Raw genomic sequence first — 11418 nt, forward strand, 5'->3', positions numbered from 1 at the left:
TTGTGGTAGTGTCAAAATTTACCAATTAAGGAAAGAGTCTCGTCACCCAAGGTTCAATTGGACCGAAGCTTGGAATCATGCAAGTTGTATAGTCTCATGAATGAGAACTTCTATTTTTGGAAAATTAAGACTAGTTCCTTGTTCACATGTATATGTGACTCAAGAGAAGGACTAAGGGATCAAGTACACATTCTTGTGCACTAGCCAAAGTCCACCACAAAAGGTAGATAAGACTATTCGTCATGATTTACTAAGGTTTAGTAACTATGGTTATTCTTACAAGCTTAACTGTAATTCTGAGACATCGGAAAAGTTTCAATGTATGGCAGAGTGAATAAGAAGAATCAAATTAGGCAGAATGATAAAAGTTTATCAAATATGAAAAGATAGGAGAGTACTTTAGTATCATGTTATAAGGTCATCTTAATGATTAAGAGACCTTATCACAATTCATCCTCTAAGTGCATTATGATAGCTAAGAAGAGGAGTTATGAATTGTTGAAATGGTTAAATCAAGAAGACGAGTCATACTTCGTTCCAAAAAATAATTATTAGAATCATACTCCAAGATTGTAACTTCAGTGACACATCTTAAAGAAGGCTTATAACACGTGTCAAATGTAAGAGTGAAAGTTTTCTATTCTTGTACATTTGAAGTTGGTAAGTTGTGTTGTTGTGGATAAAAAAAAAGACCAACTAAGGCTAATTGAGTGAAGTGTTTGTCTTGATTAGGATCCACACTATCTCTTGAATATTAGGCAAAAAGTCTTATAGGTCAAGAGGACAATGGAAGTCTAAAAGATCCTGAAATAGTTTCAAGAACTGATCAAGAATAAAACCTGTATTTCATCACTAGCACGCGACTAGAGGTTTATAACCTATCATGTTGACATTCCTGTACCCCATTCCAGTTAAACTTGGGTATACATTTGAGTTCTCCATTTTCTCAATTGTTTGCATAACTACTTGGAAGCAATGACAGACCCTTGTACTGCCCGGTGGCAAGAAGATTGCACAAGTTTAGTCCATATGAGTTTGGATTTGTCACTAACCTAGTCTTATGATTGTAGTTTTGACAAATTCATGTGGATAAGAACTCATACACCATAAAATCTAAGGGTCATAAGGTTTATCTCCGATTCATGTAAATGATGGTGAGGAAACACTTCCACCAAGTAGATTTTAAGTAAGATAGCAATTGTGATATTTCCATTCCCAAAGTCATTAGTGGAGCATGCGTGGTTAACCGGCACACTAGCATGGACTTATGAGAAATGCCAAAATTCTAAACAATCGAGACTATGATTATGTCATCCCTTTTCATAGTTCTAAAACTGTTTAGACACACTTGTGAGCTATCTAAGATAAGGTGTTTGATTTTGATAAAGTCTTATCAAAGCAATATCGTATCAGAAATCTGAACTTTGGTACGTAAGAAAGTCAACAAAGTATTGACTTCTAGAAGTCCAGCTGTTTTCTGGATACATGTCAAAGCTAGTGGGAGCATAAGTGTTATGCTAATAATCATCATTTTAGTGGGAGCATGATAATTATGATAAGTATTGCAAGTTAGCAATGTTAATTATAGAAAACAAAAGTTTCAATTCGTGAGGTTGCAGGGGTTGAAAAAGTTGTTTTGCTATAATTAAGGGAGAGGAAATTATACTTCATTTCAATTCGAAAAGGCTTAGATTGAGATTTTAATCATCTTTAGTCAAGAATATATATATATATATATATATATATATATATATATATATATATATATATATATATATATATGAATTTTATGGTGGTTTGGTTCAACTTAAGAAAATTCTATATATTGTTTTCTCAAAATTCGATTATGATTACGACATCACTCTTCCTAGTGAAATTTTCAAAAGATGATCAATAAAAAATATTGTAGCAAAAGACTGGTCTAGAATCATGTCTTTATGTGAGACATCGTGAATCGTGTCCCATTTGCTTTGGGTACAAGATCGATTTCATGTGCTATAATATTTATCCTTTCTAAATTTACCAAATGCCTGGGCCATTAAGAAGGGGAAAAGGTCTAGAATTGGATATGACTAAAATGATTAAGCAATTTTTGAGGACAATCTAAGGTTTACCAAAGATTGGTCGCTCAGGGACAGTTGGAAGTATAGTGTTAACTTTGGAAGGACCACATTGACATATTCTAAAAAGTGGCAACTCTGGTTCAGAAATGATAATCAAAATGGGAATATGGAGTTGTCTCCATAGATGGAAGCAATCTGTGTAAAATTAGAAAAACTTAATGCAAGAAGCATGTTCAAAGCAATGTACTTTGAATATGTGACATTGTTTCGATGGAGTAGATTTTCATTGGAATACCCTGTAATGATTGTTGACAAGTCTTTGCGACTTTGTACATATTCATTACAAGAGGGCGCTGCATATAAGTTTAAAATCTAACAGATTTCGATAAATGATAAGAATTTGGAATTCTTACATTTAGGATAAGGATTTGAGAGTGTGAAATTAGAATCATGGAAATTATGTTTAATTGGTTTATTTCACAAAGTAAGGATCATAGACAAACATAGAGTGCATACTTGGTGTATGGCAAAGCTATTCTTTAGAAAAACATAGTGTACATGCTTGGAGCATGGGATAACTAGTGTTTTTAATTCAGGTATAAAGTTGATAAAACCGAAACAAGGAATAATGAGTAATCAGTATGGTGATAAATAAAAAGTGTTCTATTTATATTCATAGGTTTTGATACCATATTGGATTCAATTATTCTTGTGTTTCATTTTGCATGCTTTGACTTCCAGAATAAACTAGGTCATTCTTACCGAATGACTAAGTTATTCAAACCATCCACAGTCGGTCATATGTTGGAAGTAGATATGAGTCAAGATTGTCATGAGTTGGTTTGTAGATGTCTAAGATGTTGGACATAGCAAGAGTTGCTACAACACTCATGAGTACTCATAAGTTCTGAGTATTGGATTCAACCCATGCTCATTTGAATCACTTCATGGATTTTATCATGGGTGATCATGAGACGATAATATCTTATATTCTTGAAACCTAGAGATATGAGTTGTTATTATGAGTTGGTTATACATTAATTGCACGAAAACGCATTGGTAACTCGATGTTATAAAACGTGCCTTTGTGTATGATTTAAGAAGTAGTAGATCAAGCCATATGAGTCGAAGTTTATCCATTCTGTTTACCTTCAGGATAAAAGCGATATTTGTGGGCCCCTCGATAAATTAATGATGACACATGTGGGTGCTTGGCCAAGCCAGGACTGATTTGATCTATTCAATCAATCAGTCATCATGAATCGGAAATCAGGAAACAATAAATGGACAGAGAGAATGATTTCTAATCCATGTCTCAGTCCATATGATATCTAGAATGGAGGAATATATGATTCCTTATCTAATGGACAAGTCATTAACAAAGGTTAGAGTTCATCAACAAGGTCAGAGATCGACATCGGCTTTTATGAGCTATGATTGCCAGTTGCTTCTTAAAGTCATACGCAATAATAGTTTTAGACTTATCTAAGTGGGAGACTGTTGGATTAGGGTCTAAGTCCATAACTATAATTGGTATGTACTTGACCCGACTCGGCATGGTCCATTTGGGTTACATGGCATCAGAACATTTAGATAGACCATTTGTGAGGAGAGGACATTAGTGACATATTAATATCTTATAAGTTCTAATATATTAATATGAAATCATGTTATTTAACTAGTATTGATCAAGAATTAATTTGGACTTAACTTAGAGTTCAAAAGAGACTAAGTAAATATATGGGGATTGATTGTGTAAATCATTCATTCTTATATATGTGGGCTTATGATCAATGATTCCTTATGTTGGGTTTAACCCATGTGGTGACCCATGGATACTCCATAGAGGTTAAAACCCATGGAGCTTAAGGAATGGGTAAAGTCGTGGGTTACATGGTGTAACCCTAATGTGCACACTATATAAGGACCCCTTTAGCTCAAGAAATTAGCACTAGTGATACATATATGAGGGCTAGTTGATTTGAGCATGAGTGTCTTCTTCTCATGGTTATTTCATGTGTTGGTGATGTTGTGTGAACCATTTGAGGTGTCACACTTGGGGCACTTGGCTCTCGGCTTCATGGAGTCAAGCTACATCAAGAGGTATGTATTCTAACTTGTTATATTACACAAGTATCAAAGAATTGTATGCTAGATAGGGTAATACCTTGGAATATTCATATTTGCATGTATAATAGAGAACACATAGATTGAAGGTATTTAGGATTGCATGTACACTTAGGAGTGTTAGAATGCTCATAACCCAACAGTATCACCAGTTACGGATTTTGGAGAATGACATTTCCAAAACCGCGTTCAGAACTCGTTATGGTCATTACGAGTTCGTAGTGATGTCATTCGGATTGACGAATGCACCTGTTGTGTTCATCGATCTAATGAACTGAGTCTATCGTCCATTCCTGGAAAACATCGTCATACTCTTCATTGACGACATCCTTATCTACTCAAGAAGTGAAGAAGAACATGGCCAACATCTTCGTCAAGTATTGAAAACTCTTAGATCAGAGAAACTCTATGTGAAGTTTTTGAAGTGTGAATTTTGGATCAGGAAGGTTGATTTCCTATGTCACGTGGTTAGTTTAGAAGGTATACATGTCTACCCTTCTAAAATAAAGGCAAGTGAAAATTGGTCAGCACCCAAAACACCTATAGAAATCCGTCAATTCTTAGGTCTTGCTAGCTACTATAGTAGATTCATCCAGAATTTCTCTCGAATAGCTAAGCCTCTTATCACCCTAACACAAAAAGGTGTAACTTTTAGCTGGGGAGAAAAGAAAAAAACGGCGTTCCAAACGCTGAAACGAGCCTTATGTAGTGCACCAATCTTATCTCTTCCTAAAGGGAGAGAGGATTTCGTAGTGTACTGTGATGCTTCTAATCAAGGGCTTGGATGTGTTCTTATGCAAAGAGGAAGGGTTATATCCTATGCCTCAAGACAGCTAAAGACACATGAAGTCAACTATACAACACATGACCTTGAACTAGGAGCAGTGGTATTATCTCTGAAGATCTGGAGACATTACTTATATGGCATGAAATGCATAGTATTCACAGACCATAAAAGTCTCCAACATATCTTCAATCAAAAAGAGTTGAACATGAGACAAAAAAGACGGGTGGTGCTACTGAACGACTACGATTGTGAGATTCTTTATCACCCTGGTAAAGCTAACGTGGTAGCTGATGCCCTTAGTTGAAAACAATACTCAGGACGCCAAGTAAAGTCATTGACCATGACAATCCATTCACATCTGTCCACACAGATCATAGAGGCTCAACTCAAGGCCTTAAAACAGGAAAACATGGCAGGTGAAACCTTGAGAGGAATGGATAAAAACTCAGAGTCAGGGATGATGGAGTCTATTGTTTCATGAACCAAATCTGGACACCAAAGTTTGATGGTTACACAGACATAGTTATGAATGAAGCACACAAAACCCGATACTCCATTCATCCAGGTTCAGACAAGATGTATCTGGACCTCAAGAAACTATATTGATGGCCTAACATGAAGGCTGAAATTGCTACCTTTGTGGGCAAGTGCCTTACTTGTGCGAACGTCAAGGTAGAATACCAAAAACCTTCAGGTTTATTACAAAAATCGGAAATCCCTGAATGGAAGTGGGAGCGGATTACAATTGATTTCATAACCAAGTTACCAAAGACATCGGGTGGTTATGATACTATTTGGGTAATATTCGATAGATTAACCAAATCCGCACACTTCTTACCAATCAAAGAGAACGACAAGATGGACAAGCTAACAATAACTTACCTCAAGGAAATCATAATACTGCATGGTGTGCTAATATCTATTATTTCTAACGGGGATAGTAGATTAACTTCTCGTTTTTGGCGGTCTTTACAAAAAACTTTGGGAACTACGCTAGACATGAGTACAGTCTACCATCCACAAACTGACGGACAAAGTGAGAGGACGATTTAAACTCTAGAAGACATGTTGCGAGTCTGCGTGATAGAAGACATGAGTGCCTACACGTAGGACCACATTAATATATAATCTATTGTGATAATACTTTTACAATATACTTATCAAAAAATCCAGTTCAGCATCAACGGACCAAACATGTGGAGCTTGACATTCATTTTGTATGCGAAAAGGTTCACATTGGTGTTGTTCATATAGTCCACATACCGCTGGACTACCAATACGCCAACAACTTTACCAAAGGCCTGTCATGACAACTTTTCACCAATTATCGATCCGGTCTATGCTTGCGTCCTTCGGCCCATACAAAGGGGGTGTATTAGTCGTATAAACTCTTTGAATAATGATATTCTGTTGTCTCTTACACAAGAATAGTTTGTTTCCTTATTTATAGATTTCGATCCTTTGTATATAAAAGGTATTCCTATCAATAAAAGTCTTTGACCTTTTCTAAAGAATTTACACTTAGTTCATGCACCAAAGTTCAAGAAAGAGGAGAGAGAATGAGGGCTTCAATACCACAAAATTGGCACCTCTTTTTGAGAGGAAAAATAGATGAAAAACTAATTAGCTTTGGTCTCTTATCAAAAAATATATAAAAAAAAAAAAAAAAAAAAAAAAAAAAAAAAAAAAGAATAAATATAGAGATTTTTCAGCGGAAAGTATGGTTCAAATTAAACCTCTGATGTTGAAATTTTTAACATGTATCCCAAACACAATAACCCAATTTAGAAAAAATAATGCAAGTCTTACAAATAGCATAATTCCTTCTCCATACCCCAGCCAAACGAATCTACGTATAAAATCATACCTTTAATTTATCCATTATTTGTTTACAACGTATATTTGTTCCAAGCCCCACAAAACTTCTTCACTTGTAGGTCTATCCTTAGGATCCTTAGCTAAACATCTTAAAGCCAGTGCAGCACATTCAAAAGCACGTTCCAGGGGGTAGTTTTGTTCAAGACGTGGATCTATTATTTTCTTTAGCTCTCTTCTGTCTGCTAAGAATGGAGTTGTCCATTTTACCAAATCAAACTGATAAGGCGGACGTTTCGAATCCAGTGCTCGTTGGCCTGTTAAGATTTCCAACAAAATCACTCCAAAACTATAAATGTCAGTCTTCATGCTCAATTCACCTGCAATATTAAAGTGCATACTTTATAATCACAAAGGAGATGGAGAAACTTTTGGAACCACCATACTTGGGTATATTTATTGAAAACAAGCCATCATAATTGTAAAAATAAGAGTTTAGACAAAATGTACAAGTATGATGTTTTTTCTTCATATTTAAGTTAGGGAATGTTGCTGAGCGGGCTCATACTTATGGTTTTGTAAGAAGGATTTGTTTTGTAAATAATATCACTTTGTTACAAGGTAACCTACCATCTATATTCCCAATATCATTACAAAATCTTGCCATCTCAAAACTCCCTAGTTTTGCATTAAAGTCCTGTAATAACAAGTAAAAATTAAAGGTATAAAACCAAAGCATTGAAGTAGTTCTCCAACCAACAAAAAACATAAGTAGCTTAGGACTACCTGATCGATCAATATACTACAACTTTTAAGAAAACCATGTATGACTTGATGTTTTGACATATGCATATAAGCAAGTCCATTTGCTACTCCTATCATTATCATAAGTCGTGTTCCCCATGAAAGTTGTTGCACAACACCTGGTGCATTGAAAAATAATTACACATCACATGCGCTACTTCATTAAAACAATCCAAATTTTGAGTAAAAAATAAATCCAACAAGAGGTTTTAAGAGAGATTCAAGTATATTACCTCGGAATAAAAAGTTACTCAATTTTTGGTTCTGCACGTACTCATAAACAAGAAAGTATTTGTGTTCTTTATCATCGCAGTATCCCAAGAGACTAACAATATTTGAATGAGCCAACAATCCTAAAACTGTCACCACATTCTGATCACACAAAATTTTGAGTTACATTCAGCAAAAATGAGTAAATAAAATTGTAGCATTGTACACATGATGAAAATTTTCAGCTATCTTTTGCTTTCTCTCCAACGCAAGAAAATGATAAAAAGTAAAACGGGCTTCCTAGACCATGCACAAAATTGTTATCCTTTCTTTCTCTTCTTTCTTTTTCATATGTCATCACTTGTTTTCAATACGAGAGTTGCTTCACCAGGTTAGAATGATATGACCTTTTTTTATCAAGTCTTACCATATGTCCATGTCATAACATATAGACTTTGGAGGTAACTTTCAATGAAATTTCATCATGTCTTGTTCTACACAAGTAATTTATTAACTTTTATTTCTTAAAGTAAACTGACTTACTTAACCCCTAAAAAAGGTTAAGAAAAGAAGAACAATCCCAGATCTGTAGTTTGGGCATTTAACTTTTTGTATGAGAAACTGTTCAGCAGAAACCTCAAACATAATGAATATTAATTTAATGTGAAATTAAGGAGAACAAAGACTTAAGAATCCAATGGAAATCTAAAGTTCTTGTCTTGATTATAGATTTAAGTTTAGGTATATTTATTGATACTTACCTGCCATTGTTGAAGATCCTTTGACCTTTTAACAGCAACAGCAAAGCCTGTACTTTGTGTTGAAGGTGCGAATGTTTTCTTGTCAATCCAACCTAAGAACACCTCTCCAAAATCATCCATACACAAATCCTGACTAAAGTTTCTTGTAGCCTTTTTCAAATCAGAAAATTTAAATACTTTCAGACTTGGAATAGCGCTGGTGCAATCAATGTTGTTAGACCCTAATGTATCACCTGCAAGTCTATTCTTGGCCTTGTAATTATCTGATACCTTTGAATCACCTGGGACTGAAATAGATGAATACAAGAAGATTATATAATCACTATATTAACTGTTATACGATGTGATTTTGTTCATACTCATTTCACTGAAATCAACATACATGTACAATTGTACAGGTCCACTGTCACAAAGGAAGTGTACATGGACTTCAAAGGACTTTGAATGAGTTAGGTTGAACATATAAAGTGGTCAAACAGTGTCATATGAAACGACAAGAAAAGCATTGGTGCACATGATTTTATCACATTTGTACAAATCAACATCAATACTCTTTAACGCATAAGTAATGTTTGGACTTTTGAGGTGGAAGATGACATTCTTATATTATCATTAATGTTCTGCTAATATATGCAAAGATGAACCTAGACATATTTAAAGAATCTATATACACAATTAAATGGAAGGTCGAATTAAGTACCAGAGTTCTCTCCATCCAAGGTGGAGGGAAACATATCAAACATTTTTCCACATATTGTTTTGCCCACACCCTGCGAAGATGTATTGGTTTTCTCTTGTAAGATCATTAGAGAATCGAGACTGACCACAACCTCAGCCATTGTAGGCCGCTGCTTTGGATTGCTGAGCAAACATCTCTCTACAATTCGAGAAAACTCCTTCAAGCATTTTGTGGATATTTGTCCCCTTATTTCAGAATCAACTATGTTCTTTAAACTGCCTTCTTTGATAGAACCTTGAGCCCATGTCACTAAACCCCATTGCTCCTCATCAAGACTTCTATCAACTGCACGTTTTCGACATAACACTTCCAACAAAACCACCCCAAAAGCATACACGTCAGACTTCCTAGTCAGCCTTCCAGTTGTGAAATAATTTGGATCCAAATATCCAAAAGTACCTTTAACAAGTGTATTGACATAAGTAGATGGCTGATTGGTTGGGCCTATTCTAGACAACCCAAAGTCCGAAATTTTAGCAGCCCAACTTTCATGTAACAATATATTTGAGCTTTTGATATCACGATGTATAACCCCGACATCAATCCCTGTGCCAGTGTGGAGATAGTCTAATCCACGAGCTGCACTTATGCAGATCTTGAGTCGTTGAAGCCAAGAAAGAGGGGTACCAAGTTTATGGAGGTGGTCTTCGAGTGTTCCATTGGGCATATACTCATAAATGAGGATCTTTTCTTTTTCGTGATTGCAATAACCAAACAAAGACACAAGATGACAATGGCGCAACTTTGAAAGCATCTCAACTTCTGCCCAGAACTCGGTTGCCCCTTGAGTGGACATGGAATCCAACCGTTTAATGGCAGCAACCACAAGACTTTTTCCATTGATAATGTTACCTTTGTAAACTTTTCCAAAACCTCCCTTCCCAATTACTAATGATTCGTCAAAGTTAGCGGTTGCTAAGAGAATCTCAGGAAATTCGAACTTACGGCATGCTTGTGAGCACTCTGTAGAGGGTTGTGATTCCTTGCCATTGCTATTAGTAGACAACATGATTATTGATGAAGAAGAAAAGAAAGTAGAAATTGAATAAGAATTTGCAATGGTTCGTACTTCATATTTGTCAACTTAGAAAATGATAATCTTCTTACCTGGAAAGAGAGATGGACCCCAGGTTGCTGACATTTGTGATGGATTGTTTTGACTTTTATAGTGTAAAATTCGTAGTTGGTCTCTACATCTGGTATGGTAATGTTTAAAGAAAGTTTCTTGGACGTGTTTGTATTTAAATATTATGGTTTAAGCTATTCTGGGATTGTGTCAACTTGACAGTAAAACATCATGAAAGATAACTTCAAAACAAATGAAACTTTCATAACCAAAATAGTCAACAAAGAATCTTCTACATTGTAAAGCGTCAAAGAGTAAAATGTTTGTTTTTTCATAGGAAATGATAAATTTGATATATATTGGGGACCTAAAATACCCCTAAGCTAGCGATTTTTATTTGCATGGCATTGGAATGTGGTTCCTAATAACCACACCGAATTTAATAATAAAATTAAGATGTTAAGTTTTATCCATTATATATTATGAATTCCAATACATTCTGTTTTTTCTACCCTTGCCTCCTCACAATGGATGCACCTACCAAAATCGGATCTTCCGTCTGATTTGATGTCTTGCATCTTTCCAACAGTGATATTTATTTTACAAAAGTGTTGCCCTAATGGATCTATAAACGTAAAGGGCGACTAGAACTTTCCTTTCCCATGGAGTAAGAATTATTATCAAATAAATAACTTTTTGTGGCGTTGATTGAAATCAGTTATGTGGTGGATTTTGAAGGGTAGAAACCAGCGTTTGATGACGTGGTGTTATTCGACAACTAAGTTAAATATGTCGAGAAGAGTACCAATCAAATTATCCTAAAATTTGAAGATGTAAAAAACATTATCATCAATAGCATCGGGGGCTTAGAGGGGAGGGCAAAGTGGGCAGCTGCACAGGGTCCAAATTTTTTTCATTATATATTTTTATTTAAAAATACAAAATTATAATAAAGATAATGGCCTTTTTTTTCTTGTTCGTCCTAGGCTTTTAAAAATATTTCATTTTTCAGGACCGGCCCTGATCAATAGCAACATCTAACAAGA

General features: G+C 35.2%; 1 protein-coding gene across 2 annotated transcripts; it reads right to left on the reverse strand.

Moving 5' to 3' along the window:
* Window positions 1-6681: 6681 nt before the first annotated feature.
* Window positions 6682-10411, reverse strand: LOC111903628 (receptor-like protein kinase FERONIA). 2 transcript variants are annotated; one of them, XM_023899389.3, is made up of 6 exons: window positions 9268-10411; window positions 8568-8854; window positions 7830-7968; window positions 7579-7715; window positions 7423-7489; window positions 6682-7172 (listed from the first exon to the last, which is right to left on the reverse strand). In XM_023899389.3, exons 1-6 carry the CDS (start codon window positions 10313-10315, stop codon window positions 6859-6861), a joined length of 1992 nt encoding a protein of 663 aa, XP_023755157.1. In that variant the 5' UTR covers window positions 10316-10411; the 3' UTR covers window positions 6682-6858. The 2 variants fall into 2 exon arrangements, with proteins under 2 accessions (XP_023755157.1, XP_042752587.1); XM_042896653.2 differs by lacking the exon at window positions 7423-7489 and having other exon boundaries at window positions 7030-7172.
* Window positions 10412-11418: the final 1007 nt, after the last annotated feature.

Source organism: Lactuca sativa, chromosome 7, assembly GCF_002870075.4.
Source record: "Lactuca sativa cultivar Salinas chromosome 7, Lsat_Salinas_v11, whole genome shotgun sequence".
Lineage (NCBI taxonomy): Eukaryota > Viridiplantae > Streptophyta > Magnoliopsida > Asterales > Asteraceae > Lactuca > Lactuca sativa.